Consider the following 19,105-nt stretch of genomic DNA (forward strand, 5'->3'; position numbering starts at 1 on the left):
ACACAATCAGTAGCAAGAGTGAATACTAGCATAATGGTGTGTTTGTGGGTTGATGAGGAAACTAGTAATCTATTTCTCTGGATTTAATCCACACTTGTAATGTTATGTGCAGTGAACACATGGGGGGTTGGAACAAGGACCATGATTGTATTGGGATGCCTTTCTCTGAGTAATGTAAACTTCCTTTTAATTGTCATGCATTTTTCTAGTAAAAGCTCTGCAAGTCTGCAATAAAAATGGCCTCCAATAAAACTACATTGGTAAGTTCATGAGCACCTAAAATATATAAGGATTTAACCGAAGTATTTTTCTTCAAAATTATAACTTGGCATCTCCATGTAGAAGGTACATCCACATCTCTCCTCCCCAGCATTATTCTGACTAAATTCTCAGATCCAGAAAGTAAGGCTAATAGAAAGGACATTAACTTTGGCTTAAATAAAACTGCCATCTTAAAAACAAAACAAAAAAAATATTTTTTTAATGGAGGCCTGTGCTCCATTTCGGCTCTCTGACTTAAAGTGAAAATTGTTTAATAACCTTTAACAGAAAACACTCTGAATTTTTTAGCCTCCTTTCAGCACCCCATGTAATTCATTGTGTATTTTAAAAGGGCAAAAACATATTCATTTTAACTTCTCCCTAGCCATTCAGGGAAAATGATTGCAACTACAGGCACAGTACAGGATGTGATGGGGCATAGTTAATATTGCTGTTGGAACTATTACTAGTAAATAACAGTTCGCTTGGATTTCATCGGAGCAGGGATTATTAAATGTCTCCCCCACCTGGACCATTGTAACAGGGCTTTGACAGATATCCAGTTACCGTGAAACTTATTGATACTAACTTATGGGCCAAAAACCTCTGAAATTAAGGACAAATGTATGTCAGAGTAGTTGCTCTAATATTCATTTAACTAATGGCAATATATGTTGGTAAAAGACAGAAGTTCAGAAGCCTGGTGCTAGGTTTACTTGGTGGGAAAATAATAGGCAAAGAGATTTTTATATAGGAAAAGGGGAAATTGTGTGCTCTTGTGACATTTACTTTAAAAAAAAAAAAGCCTGCTATTAAACTTACTAGTCACTAATTTATCCCATATCCAGACAAATTAAATACTAATATCACCTCCTGGCCCTTTACTGCCTCATTATTTTTCACTGGACTGTGACAGTGTAAGCAATACCATTGCAAACACTTTATCAAGCTACAGACCTTCCGTTAGAAGTTAGTGCCCCAACTCTCTAACATACGTGAGGGTAATATCAGGCCCAAACTGCTCAGAGGAGGGGAAAGAGAACCTATTAATGCAGTCAGTATTTCTTTAGGAATTTAGTTGCACAGGTCAGGAAAATCAGTTAATGGTTCCCATAGGAACTGTGCTTCTCCCATGTATGAAGAGGACAGTTAGTGTTTCTCTTGAAACTGTAACTTTGATGTTTCTGACTTCTGTATATCTGAACCATCTACCACAATGCAACATTAATATTTCACTTGTATAGAATTAAGAAGGTGAGTGATCATACAGTGAAGGTAATATGTGTGTGCATACTTTTTATGTGAATTTTGAATGTGGGAAAGAGAAGCAAACTACACTTTATTTGAACATGCAACATTAAAATGTCCAGGATATGGTGTTCTCAGATATGGGACTCAAAAAAGGGGCCAAATGGGTCTAGTGACTCTTCTTCCTGTTAACAACTCCAAATACTGTGTTTCTGTTGAGTGAAGTGCATGTAGAAGCATGCATCCAAAATTTGAGCTGAATGCACAATTTTTCTTCAGGCCATGCAGTCAGATATGCATAATAGAATGTAGTGAGGGGCAGGAAGAAAAGTTTGAATATCTGTCCTTGTGTACATATGAGGCATGTTTAAATCAGTAATGTCCAATAAATTTCAAGTGTTCATGATGGTTTTTCAAGCAAACTTTTTTTTTTTTTTAAACAAATCTGATATTCTTCCATGGAAGGCTTTGTACATGCCAAATTTTTAAATTTTTTAAATTGATTTAGCAGCCTAAAAAGCATTTGTACTTAAATTATGAGAATAAGAGGTGAATTAATTTTTTCACTTTCTCAAAATAATTCACTGTGGTACTGAGTCAAAGCCCAAATGAGAATCTTTCAGAAAGTTGTACTAATTTGTATACATGTTTACTCATCAACTATAACTATAGGGTTGCTACTGTTGTGCTATGAGCATTATGTCACTTGTTCTTCACTTTTTGCGATTTTTTTCCATCTCTACCTATTTCTCTCTTCTGTTCTTCACTTCTTTTTTTTTTTTCTTTCCTTTAAAGGAAGCTGCCTTCAGAGGATAGCTTGACATCTTTATCTTACATCCTTGTTCTCTAAAATATCTGTGATTTAAGTTAGCGCTGTTCAGACATTGGTGCTTTGCTCAAAATATCATCTCTGGGACATACAAATAAATATTTAAATAATATTGTAAATGCTTGCTCTACTTTAAATCACCTTGTCCCCCAAACAAGCACCACATTTGGTATCTTTATATGTATAAGCTCACTGTTTAGAATAGAAATCTTGAAACCTGTTTCCTTTTTTGTATTTTGCTGTATGAACCTTCAATTTGTAGGTTTCTAACCAGGAATCTGAAGTTGGTGGCACTTGGGAAGTACTAATTAGGAAAAGGAGCCTCAAGGATTATGTATGTTTTTGAAAAGAAGTACAAAAAACCTTGAAAATCTTAAATTATAGAAAGTGGAAAGAACTAACTTTGAGCCTGACCGACTTGATGATATCCCCTTTAAAAAACAGAACACTCACCCTTCCCTAAACGCTGGAAAGTGTATCTAAAACTTAGGTGGAGTTTCAAATCAAACTGCTTCATTACTTTCTCAAAATGTCAGCTTTAATTCCAGATAGTACTCGTGACAAACTCTATAATAGCAGGCCTTTGCTCAGTAGGAAAATAGTTTGGTAAGGGAAGTGTGACAGCACTACTTAATTTAATACTCCCATAGAACTACAGTCCATTGTGGGAGTTTCAAAGTCCTGCTGCCATTTTGAATGCTTTCTCATAAGGAGCACATCCAAAATGGCAACCAAAACTCTGCACTTAGTCCCATAGAGCTCCAAACACTCAATGTGACAGTACTAGACGTGTTTCAAGCCTTTTAGGATTATGAACAAGGAAACTTTGAAATATAACTTGTGTCCTTCTAATACATTTAACTGTGCCTTATTAAACTTGGAATGCCTTGAGGATGATGTGGATGTAATTAATTTTATTTTAAGCATTTAAAGGATGTTCTACAACAATGTATCTAATGTACACTTAAATACAACATCTCTGTAAAGTTTTAGAGAAATTTTATACATTAAGTGCTGTTCTTTAAGCATAGCTATCTTAGGTTTTTGAACCTCTGTAACATCTGTTTTGAGTGAAAGTTACATTGGTGCATGGGTAAAGATGGAGCAGAATGGCAGCTATGGAATATTACAAGTAACACATCCTGCTGGCAGCTATCAGTTATTGTTGGGCATCCAGCTTGGTATAGCAATATGAGCTCTTTAGCTCTCTTTCCCTCCACGCTTTCTCTTTTTTTGGAGAGCGTGGGAGGAAAGTAGTAATTAATTGCCTTTAGTTTTCTCTGTTAGTAGCCAGAATATCATCCTCTTTCTGTTTTGTCCGCCTCCCCACAATTCCTTTAATGTTTTGTTCTTTATATATGCCTTTATGCTGTTCCTAATACACTGCCTTTTTTGTGGGTGTTCAGTTACATTTACTCTAGATGTTCTTGTAAATTTTGAGTCTTTGGCACTAGAGGAAGGAGTGCAATGACAATTAAGGGAAAGGAGGCATTGATTGCATGGGCAAAAACGTTTTGCCTTTTAAAAAAAGACTGTTTCTCAGTGTTGGGTATTTTATTAAGCAACTTACAAAAAATGGCACTCGCATTACCTGCACTAACCTAATAGGAATTTGAGTCCTGGACCCAGTATGAATAAGTTGCCATTTCTCTGCTATGTAGTAAGTAAAGGTTGTGCTTGGCCATTGAAGTAGCTACATAAAGCAATATGAAATATATTTTTATAAATATAATTAATTTCTTTTATAGCACAAAATGGGAAAGAAGCAGAATGGCAAAGGTAAAAAAGTTGAAGAAGCAGAACCTGAAGAATTTGTTGTGGAGAAAGTCCTGGACAGACGTGTAGTGAATGGGAAGGTTGAATACTTCTTGAAATGGAAAGGATTTACAGAGTAAGGAATTCCAAATATATATTTTTTCTGGTAGCCCCTAAAATCCATTAGATACTTTCCACTGTATTGCCTGTAGAAGTAAAAGCTTTTCTATGTGTCAAACACTGCAGTGGTGCAGCTTCAGTGATGACTATGCTGATGGAAAAATGCCACTTCACAGAGGGGTGGCTGTTAAGTTGATGGGGGCGGGGGAGGACCTTACACTGTATACCCTGGGAGTTAGATCAGTTTAACTGCATTGCTTGAGGTGTGGATTTTTCACAACCCTGAGTAACATAGTTATACCAGCATAAGTTTGTAGTGTAGACTATGCCTAAGAGTGAATAGCCTTTCATTTAGAATTACTTGATATTTTAAACTTGTAAAAGGGAAAGGGATGTTGTATACTGGAGCTTCTGTTGGTGGTTCATCAGACTTCAGTAGCCCATACCACTTCAAAACAAGCAGATCTATTTTAAGTATGTATTCACTCTTCTGACTAACCTCTTAGGGATTTTTTTTTTTTTTTTTTTGAGACCATGGTGGAAGAAAATCTGAAGAAACTGTAGTATTCAATAAGGCCTCACTAGTAGTTGTACTTTGCCACTGTTTCTCAGTATAAATGTACACATAAACACCTTTTATTGATATAACTGTATCCATATTAGATGTTGCACTGGTTTTAACTTTTTCTTAAAAAAAAAAAGTTAGCTAAATTGGTGCTAAACAAATCCTGACCCCATATAGTTAAGATATGGATAACTAAGCTTAATTCACTCAAGAGGAACTCAGGGCTTGCTTGGCTAGTGAATCACTCTGCTGAATATTAATTGTGTGAGATTACACTTCGTCAGTTGTGAAAAAAAATAATCCCTTAAATATATCTCCTACCTACTGTTAGAACACATCCACAGTCTTGCACACATTACGCCTAGGGGAATTCTGCACCACTGCACGCACACAGAATTCATGTCCCTTTGTAGATTTATTTGCTTCCCTGTAGAAAATGATGGGGAAGCTGGGGCAAGGTGGGTGCCTGGGGATGTCCATGGGCATAGTTCACTGAGGCATTTCCCCCCAAACAGAGGTGGGGGGGGTCATGTGACACTGCCTCCCCCCATTTCTGCGAGCACACAGAACTGGACGGGTGAAGGAGGGTGCCTCTTGGCTCTGCTGACTCGGCAGCTGGACACTGCCTCCTGGGTTCTAGTGCTAGTCATGCTCCCCTTCTGTGTGCTGGGAGCCATCCTGTTTTCTGTACAACGGTGAGTGCCCATGGGGAAAGGGAGGGTGGGGTAGGAGGAAGGAGCAGGGACAGGAGCATAGTGCAGGGGGAGGGGCATAAGGGGAGGGGATGGGAAAGAGTAGGTGAATAGGGGGAGGAAGTGGGAACCCTGCATGGGGTGTCCCCTTGGCAGCAGCTAGGGCTCCCCTTCTAAGCAGGCCTATTGAACCGCCACCCCTCCGTGCACCTGGACCACCCCAAAAAGCTCCCTCAGACTTCTATCCCACTGACTCCACCTAGCTGCACCCAAGCCATTCCTGCCGAGCACCCCACACCTAGCGCCCACCTGCCAAGTCCCATTCCCACACATCCAGACTGCCCCTGCTGAGCCCCAACCACCTTCACCTGGACCATCCTGTAGAGTCCCATTGCCCCTCTGCCTGGAACTCCCGAATGAGCCCCTGTGCATCCAGATCCCTCCCTCCCCTGCACCTGGGCCCCCAGTTAGCTGCTTGCACCCAGATTGCCCCACACAAAATCCTCTCGCCCCTCTACACTTGAATCCTGCTGGGCTGAGCCTGCTTGCCCACAGCTAGTGCATCTAGTGCAGAGGGGCGGGGTCCTAGGGTGTTTTTGGGGCAGGCCTGGCACTTGTGCTGTGTCAGGGTTGAGTGCAACCTCATAACTGAGTCCCTGTCCTGGGAGAGGGGGTGCTGAAGAATGATATATCTCTGTGCAGCCAGTGGCCTGTGCTCCCCACTGCCATGCTGGAACCTCCACATTTATTTATTGATTAATACAAATTTGCAGAATTTTAAATTTTGCACAGATTTTTTATTTTTTTAGCCCAGAATTCCCTCAGGAATTTGTTATAATTGTACATTGCTCCAAATAGTCACACTATGGTTGCCCATGTATTATCTCCTAAAGTGCATATTCTGCTCAGATGTACGTAGCAGTAACTTGTTTAATCTGAATGTTTATGGGACTTGCCTCAAGATACCCAATTATATATCAAGGATTCCCTGTTTATGCAGTGTTTGGTACTGGTGCATATGATCAACTGAGAAGGCACTTATCCTTTGTAGGGACACAGTTAATATATTTGACATTAAGTAGCAAATAAAACTAAGCACACTTGGATAGTTCTCGGACTTACTTAGTTTCTCCTCATGCCCCCAGGCAGGATATTTATATAGTTTCCTATCTGTATATGAAGATCTTTAAATAGGAAGGGATTAGATCTTCAAGGGCCAGCAGCTTCTACAGTGTGGGTGGGTAGGGGTTTTTAAAAAAAAAAAAAAAAAAAAATTTGGATAGGGATGTCTGTACCGTATCTTCTGTCAGCAGTTGTTCTGCAGCAATAACAGAATAGAGCGTAACTCTTAAGTGCATATATGATGATTGCAAGGTAATTTAAGAAAATAAAGTAGACTCATCTCCAGTTTAAGAAGCCTGTTTTATGTAATGGGGAAGAAGCTTTTGCTTACTGTGAGCTACATGGCTAAATTAGGTTTCTGGGTTTTGATAGTCTTTCATGAGCTAGCTGTATGTGTGTTTCAGTGCTGACAACACATGGGAGCCTGAAGAAAACTTAGATTGTCCAGAATTAATCGAAGCCTTTCTGAACTCCCAGAAAGCTGGTAAAGAAAAAACAGATGGTGGTAAAAGAAAATCTTTATCAGATAGTGAATCTGATGACAGTAAATCAAAGAAAAAGAGGGATTCTGTAAGTATGTTAAAGTTGTTGCTATACAAATGCTTTTTCTTATGTTGAATGTTTGTACCTATATTTAAAAAAATTCTAGAGGTGATCCAGGGAGTTATAGACAAGCCATACATTTATACCTAGAAAATTGGTTTAGAACAATAATTTTAAAACGGAATGACAAAACACCTGGAAGCTCATGATATGATAGTCTAACCAGTGTGGCTTGTGCAAAAGAAAGTTGTCTCACTAATATATTTGAACATGACAAAGTAGTGAATAAATATAATCAATGGGGTACAGTGCCTCAAGGTTTTGTCTTAGGTCCAGTGTTTTAATATATTAATGATTTGGAAAGGGGGGTGAGTATTGCTACTAACATTTGCAGATGAAAAAGATGTTTGGGTTAGTCGTGACCAGAGGGGGCTGAAGAATTTCAGAAAGACCTAAACAAACTAGATAAATAGGCAACGTGATGGTGAATGATTTCATTGTTGACAAGTGCAAAATAATGCATATTGGAGGGGAAAAACTTAAATGTCTTGCAGGATTCTAAAGTAACTATTCATTCAGGCAAGGGACCTGGGTGTCATTTATTGAAAAAAATTTGTTCAGCTGTGATATAATTTTTTTTTTTTTTTTTTTTTTAAAAGTTAGGATTCATAGGGCAGTGGTTTTCAAACTGCGGGTCGTGACCTGCCGCTGCACCCCGGCTGTGACACTGACTGGGAATTGCCAGAGGTTAGCCTGTGCCCCAATCCCCAGCTCTGAACCTCTCCCAAACCCAGAGCCCCCTCCTACACCCCAAACCCCTCATCCCCAACCCCACCCCAGAGCATTTACCCAGAGCCCTGCCCCAGCCCTGAGCACTCCCCAAACCTGGAGTACCCTCCTGCACCCCAACCCTCTGAACCAGCTATGAGCCCCTCCCACACTCCAAACCCCTCATCCCCAGCTCTGTTGGGTTGTGGGCATCAACAATTTTCTTCAACTGGGTTGCCAGAAAAAAAAGTTTGAAAACCGCTGGCATTGGGGATAGGATGGTAAATAATACAAGTATTATAATTCCTTTATATAAATCAGTGTATGGCCTCATATGGAATACTGTATATAGTATTGATCACCCCATCTCAGAAAGGATATTGTACAACTGGGGGGGGGGGGGCCTCAGAGAAGAGCACTGAGACCAATCAAAGGCATAGATAAACTCATATGAAGAGAAATTGAAAGGTTGGGATTATTTACTTTAGAAAGGAGACAACTAAAAGGGAACATGATAAAAGTATAGACATTAGGTGACGGTATAGAGAAGGTAGATAGGAAACAAGAGTTCCAAAGTCTATAACACAATGACAAAGGGATGTTCAATGAAATTTAAAAGGTGGGAAATTTAAAAACAGTAAGAGGAAATACTTTTCTCCCAATGGATAATTAAACTGTTGAATTCATTACAATAGGAAATCACTCAGGCCAAATATTTAAGATATTAACTTGGGTCCTGAAGTATTAGTGTCCCTTACAAAATTTATCATTAATCTGGATATTCCTGATACCCATGTCCAACCCCTTTTTTAAATCTTGGCAATTAGAGGTCAGGCTGAGACCTCTGGGGGCATATTATCTCATGTCTGCCTACTGTGTGGATTTTATACCTTCCTCTGAAGCATCGGGTATTGGCCATTGTCCGATAGCATACTGGACTAGATGGATCTTGGATCTGATCTAATATGGCAATTCCTATTTTCCTATGAACTAAAACAGTAAAAGTTGATAACTCTTGAAAGTCAAAGAAATCAACTCCTGTATCTGTTCTCACATCTTCTAAATGTGCGGTACTTTAAAGGGATGGTGTTGATTAGTTTGTCTTAAATGACTTAACTTCAAAGTAATTATCTCATGGGTAATAACTGGACTAAAATCCTTTCATGTCTGCATCTGAAAATAGGGGTAGGGGAAAAGACACCATTGCCATTTAAGACCATCAAAGGGAGGAAAAAGGTATCTTGTCATCTCTAGCTAGAGCTGTTCGTTACCTTTTTATTACTGATGCACAAAAGTAGACAGTGGCCATTAGTTATAAAAACAAAATTTGACATGAGACACTTAAGTTGGTAGAACTGTCTACATTGTAGGTCTTATAAGTAAGGCAACGGGTCTTTCATGGAGATCTTGGAAGTCACGGATTCCTTGAGTTTCTGGGACCTCCATGTCCTCTGCAGCAGCTGGTGCGGCTGACCCTACAGCTGCCCGAGCCACACCAGCCACTGTTCTGGGAGCAGTGAAGTCAGGGATCAGTCATGGGGGGGTGACTTCTTGTTTACTGCCAATGACCTGTCCATGACTTTTACCAAAAATACTTGTTACTAAACTGTAGCCTGCCTTATAAAGTGATAGACAGTCTTCTTACATTTGAATGTTAAGCAAATTAAATTATTCTAAAAATTGTAATATAAAATAAGAGGGATTTTTTTGTTTAGTCTTAAGGGTATGGTCCTGTAAACAATGACTGCATACTCTTAGTTATTCCTGCATGGTACCATTGACATCGCTGATTTTTTTTCAAGAGGAAGTAACTGTTTGCAGGCTTGGATTTTAATTTCTCTGCAGAAATCACTTCTAACTTGGAGCTTTGGCCGTGCTCCTCAACTCAGGAAATTGGCTGCAGTTTGCATGTCACTGATACACTCATACAGGTGAACTAAAGGATGCTATGATGTTCCCTGACCTTTACACTAAGCTTCCACTACAAAGATGCTTCCTGCCTTATCTAGTTTTCTGAAATAAATGTGTATATTAATGATGTACATTCATCTCTTTTGCTAAATTTAACTAATTCAGTGGCTCATTGTAAAGCAGTGGTTCTTAACCTGGGGTGCATGCACCCCCTGGGAGTGCGAGATGCCCTTTTGGGGGTGCGAGACATGCCAGGTTTTTTAGATGGTAAATCATCAGAAACAAATTAAGCACAGGCACATAAATACAACTACTTGGGTTTGATGAAACAATGTATTTAACATTATGCATTTTTTAACTATTACCATTTTAAATTTTAACTGCAAAATTAAAATGTGTAATTCTTTCATTCTGTAGTTATGATATATCTAGGTTTAAAGAACTCACCTACCGTATATACTCGTTCATAAGCAGAACTTTTTTTTAGTAAGAAAGGGAAGCACCAGAGAAGGGGGTTGGCTTATGAATGGCTATAGAGAGGGAGAAGTGGGACACTGCTCTTCCCTCCAACAGAGGGAGCAAGGTGAGGCAGCACAGCCAGAAGGGAAGAGGCGGGGCCAGAGTCTCTCTGCTTCTGGCCAGGCTGCTCTCCCCCCCAGCCTCTGCAGCAGCTGCAGCTGTGCTGCTTGGCCCCGCCACCTGGATCAGGCTTTAGCCTCCCAGCCCAGCCTGCTGGAACATGCTGCGGCCGTGCTGCCGAGTCTGGCCTGCAGAGCAGGCTGCAGCCACGCTGCCCAGCCTGCTGGAGCAGCTCTAGCCAGGCCAGAGACATCCTTCCCAGATAAACTGGAAAGGGATGGGGAGAGTGTGCGGGTCCCAGCCTAGGGGTGGGATCATAGGGGAGTAACCCCTGTGGCCACCCCCCATGACTCCGAACTTCTCCCTGTCCCCTTCTGCCCCCCTCCCCCCCAAAAAATTCCCCACCAGTTGCTGTCCTGGCTTGTAAGGGTAAGCAGCTGGCATGCCGAGATACTTTATTTACTTAAGTTTACCTCTGTGCCTGCAGACACTCGAGGTAAACAAACCATCTCGGCCCCCCAGCGGCTTATCCTCATGGCTCGAAAGCCAAAGTTTGCTGACCCCTGAATTATAGGGTCGGCTTCTGAATGGATCGTAAAATTTTCCATTTTTACTTATCCATCTGGGCGTGGGGGAGTGTCGGCTTATAAACAAATCAGCTTATGATAAAATATATACAGTACTTCAATGCTTTTTAATAGGGGATGTGAGAACATATTTTTGAGAACCAAAGGGGTGCAGGCTGCAGTAAAAGTTAAGAACCACTGTTCTAAAGAGTAAAATGACAAAATAAATCTTGACTTGATGTAAGCTATAACTTTTCTGACACTTGCCTTAAAATGATGTAAAATTAATGTTAAATAGATGCGACTTTCAACCTTTTTAATAGGTTGATAAACCAAGGGGGTTTGCAAGAGGTCTCGATCCTGAGCGGATAATTGGAGCCACAGATAGCAGCGGAGAACTTATGTTTCTCATGAAATGGTAAGTGATGTACAGACACCTCTGATCCATAGTGTTTAAACTGGTGAGAAACTATTTCCTTTTTGGAGTGAGACAGGAAGATGACAATTTACTTGTTTCTGTGTTTGGGAATACCTGTCCTGAGCAAATAGTAAGTAGAGTAAGAATGGAATCTCATTTCTAATACTTCATTGGTCAAACTAATGAGGGACTGAATTCATGCTTTTTGGCGCAGGAGTGTGGACAGTGCAATGGTAGCTTCCATCCCTTTATTTAAATGTCTAATTTTGCTCCCAATGAAGTCCAACTGAGTTCTCCCCAAAATATCAGTCTCACTTGTTTGCCATGTTGAGACATTTAAAGATTTGCACTTAAAGACTCTGTTACTCATTAAGAGGATGAGTCTTCTTAAAATGTCCTCTTAAAAACCTCAGGTATGGCTATGTGACGTTTGGGATGTATATAAAATTCAGGTTGTTGCAATTTGGAATTTCTGTAGCATTATTAAATGAAGGAGTAAAACAGCACAGAAAAATACAACAAAAGTGAGAGAACTTGTTCTTTATTTCCTGTCTTTGTGGCTAGCTTATATTATACTTTATATGCAACAAGCCTACTTCTAATATGCAGGTGTGCAGCAAGCATGTGAAATCAGTAAAAGCTTTTAAAATACAGAGGCATCAACTGTCTTGTATTTTCTTTCACTCTGACACAGGTTCAGAAGTTGCAATCTGATAAAAAAAAAAAAGAATTATTGCATGTGTTCCAATTGGATTTAATAGTTTGTGATTGTCAGATTTACCCAGAGTGACACTGTCAATTAACTGTCCGTGACACCTGAAAAGTTTTATACGAAATTAGAAGCAATACATAATACTAGACAGGCTATCCTTTGTTACTGTGTAGTCAGTTTTCTTTGTGCAGTGTTTCCTTTTTTGTCTGTGTGGATCTCTCTGGAAAGAGAAACATTTTTTTTAATTGAGGGGAAATGTGACTGTAAGACACAAATTGGCAGGGAAAACTGGGGACTGCTGTATTGAAACTATTAACTAGAAATTGTGATCTTTAATTGATGTCCTTTTAAGAGGACCTTCTCAGAGTGATGGCCTCTGGAAAGTTGCTAGTGGTGATTAACAAGGATAGATTTGTCTAAAATTTAAACTCATACCTATTCTTTTTGATCATGAAATATATTCTAATATCAATTTCAAACATGTCTGGTTTAGTAATAGCTCTTAAACTCAAGACTTGTTTGTTTTTTTTAAACCCTGCCCTCTTAGGAAAGACTCAGATGAGGCAGACTTGGTGCTGGCCAAAGAAGCTAACATGAAATGTCCTCAGATTGTAATTGCTTTTTATGAAGAGCGACTAACTTGGCATTCGTGTCCGGAAGATGAAGCACAATAATTATTTACATTACGTTTTTATATATATATGAATATTAAAACCTGGATTTTGATTTTAGTCTTTGATTTATTAGCAATGTGAGAAACCTCTACATTCTAATGAGAATTGAGTTTGATATGTTTGTTTTTTGAAGTAGTGTGTTTTGCATCAACAGCAAGTAAATAAAGGCTTTCTGCAACTGGCTTCATTAATGACAGGACAGCATTTGATACTACTTCCTCCATATTCGGTAACGGCTTTTATAAACCTTCACGATCCTCCATAGTTATTACTGAATCATAGCAAATGTTTAAACAAACTGACAGATGTTTTATAGTCTTCTATGCTATTGATGTGCATGTATCTTCTTTACCCCAACCTAGCCCTGTAACATGTAGAACCATTCTTTTTAGTATTTGAGGTAATGTAGTCCCAAAGAGACCAGGTGAAAATTAACTTCGTAGTAATTTGAATGTTATCATACTGTATATTGTTTACTTCATTGTAAATACTGGTGAACAGTGGTCAATAAAATAGTTTTATATTCTTCCTTTATACTAATACTCTGATTTTATTTTCTTTTAAACTGTAGTATATAATATGAAGTAGTGTGATTGAGCTTTGAATTAGTCTTCAGTTCATCAAAATATTTCATTGGAGGTTGACCCAGTAGACTCATGTCTAACATTTACAATTTCCCTTTTAAAAAGAGATCTGATTTTGACTTTTCTTCTGACTTGGTAAACAAGGGCTGAGTATTGTGCAGGAAGGATTGTTTGTTTGTTTGTTTGTTTGTTTGTTTGTTTGTTTTTTGTTATTCCCCTAACAGCTACAATGGTTAAACTGGCATCTTTCCTCTTGTTTCATCCTTTCCTCTTCCACATTCTCCCTCTCCCACCATGCTCTCAGTTGTCTGTATTCAGTGAACTGTCTCCAGACTCACCCTGAATGTATATCCCTGTTTCCCTTGCTGCCCTTCAGTCTTTGCCCATGCACATCTCCAGTTTCCTATCTTGTCCCCCACTCATTCTCCTGCTCCTTATGCTAACCTATCTCTTGAAAGCATAAGCAGTTGTCAACTTCCCTGAGGGAAACTTGATTTCACTCTCTTTGGCCTTTCTTTACTAAGGGGAACCTGAGCGTCCTGCACAGATCTAGGGGAAATGGTCATACTCTTAACTAAGGGTAGCCTGTGGCCTCAGTCCCATGGAGAAAATGGGAGATAGTGGCCATTTTGGAAGTGACATTCTTTGATTTTTCTCTGAAAGAAGAATTGTCTTGAAAGAATTATCCTCTAGTCTCTGCTGAAAGATAATCTTTCAGTTATGAGAATAGTTAGTAAAATAAAAAAAATGTAGTTTTTAAAAATTCTCCATCCAATCTACTTGTTTTACCAGATATTTTCACTTTCTCTAATATCTTTCCTTTTTACTAACTTGTATAGATAGCAGTCTATCATAGACAAGTTTTAATCAGACCAGTTTTAAACACTCATTAAATTTGAGAAGAAACCAAAGTAACTATACAGAAATAGTTTTTGTGCCCTAACACTGTCAAAAGGCTACATATAGAGAAACTATTTACTTAATGCACCATTTGAAACCTGTTTCAGATTCCAGTTCTAGCTGTGAGTTGCTGCCAATACTTCTATAATATTAAACTTCCATAAAATAGTAATACAGAACACTCAAATTAGACCCATAGATCATAAAAAGAATAGAGATCATCTATAATATCTTCCCAAACATTTTCCTTTGATGCCTGGGGGAAAAACAGGTCTTCCAGGATGTTCTGGAGATCCCTAAATGTGGGCTCTGATGAAACAAGGAGAGGGCTTTATGCTTGGGAATGGGAGAATTAGAAAATAGGAGTTTCCCTTGATGGCATCTATTAAGATACAAACTCACATGGGCTTTTGAATTCTAGTTGTAGGAATTGGAAGACCATGTAGGTCAGTCTTCCAAAACTGAAAATTTTCAGTTTAATGTTGGTGTGATTTGTATTCATTCTTTAAAGCTGCCTCTTCCACCCCCTCCACTGTCTCTAATGTACTTCCATCTGCCATTTTGTTTCTTAATTGCTTTCTTTTGTCTTCTCCATCCTCTCCTATACTTCATTTTCTGTCCCCTGAATGCAGTTTATTTTGGAGGAGCTGTGGAGTGCAGAAATATTTAGGCCTCTAGATACAGGACTGATAAACAATTCCTGCCCGTCATGATGGAGAACATTTAGAGGGAGTATTAGATTTTTCACTCTACCTTAATTTAATGTTTGTGGTGAAGTTAAGTAGCTTTGTCAGCTGGTCCTGCTAGTGTCAGCTTCTTATCACAACAATTTAGTTGTTGAGCTCTGGAATTTGAAACCCTACAAATTCACAGTGAGCTACAACAGAAGTAGAGGCATCAATGCAGTGACATGCACAGCAATACTAGGCCTTGGATTCTCCATTAAAATGGAAGAGAGGCTACAGGAGCTTTTGAATCCACACTTTGACATGGGTAAGAGCTAGATATCTCACTATCACTGGCTGCTTTAAAGTCTCCTGAAATGGAAACGCAAGCTCCCAAAATGCCTTTCAGGGTCCTGCAAAACATTTTGGGTTAGGTAGTTCTAGACTAGAAGTAGTATTTGGGTGAGTGTTTTTTGAAGTTGACTTTACACAAAGCAGACTATTAGTACATGCTTAATTTCAAATTTCTAGGACAGCTACTTCAAAATCCATACGTTCATTGAAATCTGCAGCCTCTCTTTTCTTCCTACTGGCTAGCGTTACCTACACTTTACCTTTTGGGGGTATGTCCATTTCAGATTGGGTTGTTTTTTTTTCTCTCTTTTCTCCCACCCTCCTGCTTTCCAGCTTGGCCTCAGCACTTTGCCAAAGTCACCTTCCTTCAGAAGGGGAGTTGTATTTACCCCTACCTCAAGGACATCTGATCCTTTTCCTGAAAACATCAGGGATAACCTATGTAAGTACCTTTAGAGACTATTCTTAATAAAATTGGACACATTCAGACATCTTTCACTGAAGTTTATCCACTTGTCTGTGCCTGGACAGGGAGTGAGTGAGAACTTCATTTTGGAAGACTTCTTGCTCTGCAGCATTTCCTTGCTCTCGTTTGGAACTTCACTCTGTGCCTAATGTGGACTGTCCTTCATTGTCTTGGCCACTTTGCAACCTGTTTGGTGTTGCTAATGTGTCTCAGTCCTATTTTTAAAAGTGATTTAGGCTCCTAGGAGCTTAAATCTCATAGAAAATCGCTTGGGATTAAGGATCTTTAGGCACTCTTGGACATTTTACCTTTAATCTTATTTACAGTCCTGCACTTCTGTCCCCCAAGGCTTATTGGAAGGTCTTATTTTAGCCTGCTTTAAAGATGCTTTCTGTAGTCTCCTGCAGGGTAATTCTGTCCACTGAATGGCACAGCACATCCTGAATTTTCTTCCGCACCCCAACTTCTCACAATTTACTTATTCCTTGAGAAGGAATCAGTTGTGAGGACCTGCCTACCTTAAGGATTTTTGCACATTGATATAGTTATGTTGGTGCAAATCCCTATGTAGATGTACTATGACTTGCACTGTATTGGTGCAACTGACACCTGTCTACACTGGCAAGTTTCTGCACAGTAACTCTCAAGATGTGCACACTGCCAAGCCACTTTATGCACAAAACTTTTTTTAAAAAAAACACCAAAAACCTACCCTGATGAGAGGCTTTCTGCACCGGGGCTACAGCGGTGTTGTGCCAGTGTAGACACTGTGGCGATTACAGCGCTGCATTTGGCCTCCAGGAGGTGTGCCACAATGCCTGTTCTCACCTTTCTGGTCATTGGTTTGAACTCTACTGCCTTGCTGTCACGTGACCAATCATCATCCCCACCCCATACATTCCTTTGTAAATTTGAAAGTCCCCTTCCTGTTTGTTCAGTGACATGTGCAATGGTCTCCGCACATCTTTCCAAGTGGCCGTGCCTGCTCCACACACCAGGCAATCCCCCACCTGGAGCAGTGCTGAATTGCTAGACCTTATCAGCATTTGGGGAGAGGAGGCTGTGCAGTCCCAGCTGCGCTCCAGCCATAGGAATTATAATACCAATGGACAGATTTCAGGATGCATGACAGAAAGGGGCCATGACCAGGACACATTGCAGTGTAGGGTAAAAGTGAAGGAGCTGCGGAATGCCTACCCCAAGGTGCAGGAGGCAAACCGCTGCTCCAGTGCTGTGCCCACAAGCTGCTGGTTCTACAAAGAGCTGGATGTGATACTTGGTGGTGACCCCACCTCCAGTGCAAAGGCACCTGTGGATACTTTGTTGGCTCACATGCCAGTCAAGAGTGGACTGAGCCAGGAGAAGGAAAACTTTGACAAAGAGCGGGAGGGAAACCCAGAGGCAGGGGATGATTTGGAGGCCAGAGATGCATGCAGTCAGCTCTTTTCTACCCCAGAGGAGCCTAGCCAGTCACAGCAGTCAGATCTTGGCGAAGCACAAACAGGAGAGGAGGCCCCTGGTAAATGGATTTGATTTTTGGGCATTGCTGAAGTGAGTTGTTGGGGGCAGGAGGGTTGCAGAAAGCAGGCTTGTCTCCCACTGCATGCCTAATCTGAGTGGTGGAACAGGCTGTTGGTTGATTCCCTCACATCACGGGAATCTCCCTCAGAGCTCTCGAGGAAACTCTCAAGGAGATGCTGGACAATCCGCTGCTGCAGTTTCCTCAGCAGAACTGCTTTGTTTCTTGCCCTATTAACGATAGCTTTCCTGGGCCACTTTGCTGTCACAGGGAGAAGGGCATTGTTGCATACAGGCAAGCCGCATAGGGGCCAGGGCAGAAGCTGCAGGCTTGGAGAAGTCCCTTGATTCCCTGCTCACCCTCAGTGGTGAGAGAGATTCCATAATGATCACATCCTGTGGAAAGTGTGGGGACAGGAATGATTATCAGTCCTGCACTACAATGCTGGCTCTCCCCAAGAGCCACATGCCCAGTGTACAGCAGGGTCCGGGCAGAGTGATTTTTTTCCCCTGGCCCTGCGGTTACTCACCATTTTGAGGGTCTTGTGGCTCATGTGTGCTTGCCTGGGGTCAGCCAGTTAGTGACAGCCGTGTGAGTACTGGCTGTGTTTTAAAGAAGTGAATTAGTGTTACCTGTGTTGCAAACAATACTGCTTCTGTAAAATGTTGCATTTAAACTTCACAAAGATAATCTTGGGAGCCCAGCCTCCCTCTTTGTTACCAGCGCCAGAATGGCTGCGCAGAATTAAAAAATGGCCAAGAAGAACCAAGGAGGACTTTCTGCGTGAGGTTATGATGCACTCCATCGCCAAGAAACAGGAATTGGAGTGGTGGGACAGCGAGAAGAGGGACCAAAAGGAGAACACAGCATGCTAGAAAGAAGCCCTGGAGTGTCTCTTAAACATTATGGAGCACCAATTGGACATGCTCCATGCGATCTCTTCTATTAAGTGAAAGCAAAAAGAGCATGCAAAGAATCATACAACTAGGTTAAGGCCCCTTCTTGCATCATGTGCACCAATCACCTTCTAGCATTACAAGCACTGCAGTCCCGAGCATAGCAACAAATATTAGTGGCTTTCAGCTTCAAGTTGCTGCCTCAAGGCATCCTTGATCCTTATGGCCTCACACTGTGCCCCTGTAATAGCCCTGGTCTCTGGCTGTACAAACTCAGCCTCTGCAGTCCAGCCCTGTGTGAAGCTTTCACCTTTCCCTTCACAAATAACGGAGTGTACAGCATGTGGCTATAAGCATAGGACTGTTCTCATTGGCCATGTCTAGCTTCCCATATAGGCATCAGCAGCAGACTTTTTAATTGCTAAATGCACACTCAACAGTCATTCGCACTTCTTCAGCCTGTTGTTGAGCCTCTCCTTGCTGCTGTCAAGTTGCCCCATGTTTGGTCTCATAAGCCATGGCATTAAGGGGTAGGCGGGGTCTCCTGGGATCACAATGGCATTTCAACTTTCGCTACGATGATCGTCTAGTCTGGGAAGAAAGTCCCTGCTTGCAGCTTCTTGAACAGGCCAGTGTTCCAAAAGATGTGTGTGTCATGCCCCTTTCCGGACCAGCCTGTGTTAGTGTCTGTGAAATGCCCATGATGAATCATTGAGAAATACCCCATGCTTGGAGAACCATTGAGAAATACCCCTTGCGATTAATGTACTTGGGGGCTAGGTGATCTGGTGCCAGACATGGAATACATATGCCATCTATCACCCCTCTGTAGTTAGGGAAGCCCATTTGTGCAAAGCCATCCACAATGTTACGCTTGTTGCCCAGAGTCACGGTCTTCTGGAGCAGGATGTGATTAATGGCCCTGCATACTTCTATCAACACAAGTCTAACGGTTGAC

The 19,105-nt window shown here is 40.8% G+C and overlaps 1 protein-coding gene across 9 annotated transcripts in view; it reads left to right on the top strand.

Moving 5' to 3' along the window:
- CBX3 (chromobox 3) overlaps nucleotides 1-13,297 on the top strand; it is a 15,865-nt gene extending 2,568 nt beyond the window's left edge. For 3 of the 9 annotated variants that reach the window (XM_032773834.2, XM_032773833.2, XM_032773835.2), the window contains exons 2-6: nucleotides 210-260; nucleotides 4,087-4,229; nucleotides 6,997-7,162; nucleotides 11,283-11,377; nucleotides 12,637-13,297. In XM_032773834.2, the coding sequence (XP_032629725.1) occupies nucleotides 237-260; nucleotides 4,087-4,229; nucleotides 6,997-7,162; nucleotides 11,283-11,377; nucleotides 12,637-12,763 (555 nt within the window). In that variant the 5' untranslated portion in view covers nucleotides 210-236 and the 3' untranslated portion in view covers nucleotides 12,764-13,297. Of the gene's footprint in view, nucleotides 1-209; nucleotides 261-2,600; nucleotides 2,673-4,086; nucleotides 4,230-6,996; nucleotides 7,163-11,282; nucleotides 11,378-12,636 lie in introns of all 9 variants that reach the window. The other 6 variants (XM_032773836.2, XM_032773832.2, XM_032773839.2 and 3 more) reach the window with 3 other exon arrangements.
- Nucleotides 13,298-19,105: the final 5,808 nt, after the last annotated feature.

The sequence above is a fragment of the Chelonoidis abingdonii genome, chromosome 2 (genome assembly GCF_003597395.2).
Source record: "Chelonoidis abingdonii isolate Lonesome George chromosome 2, CheloAbing_2.0, whole genome shotgun sequence".
NCBI lineage: Eukaryota > Metazoa > Chordata > Testudines > Testudinidae > Chelonoidis > Chelonoidis abingdonii.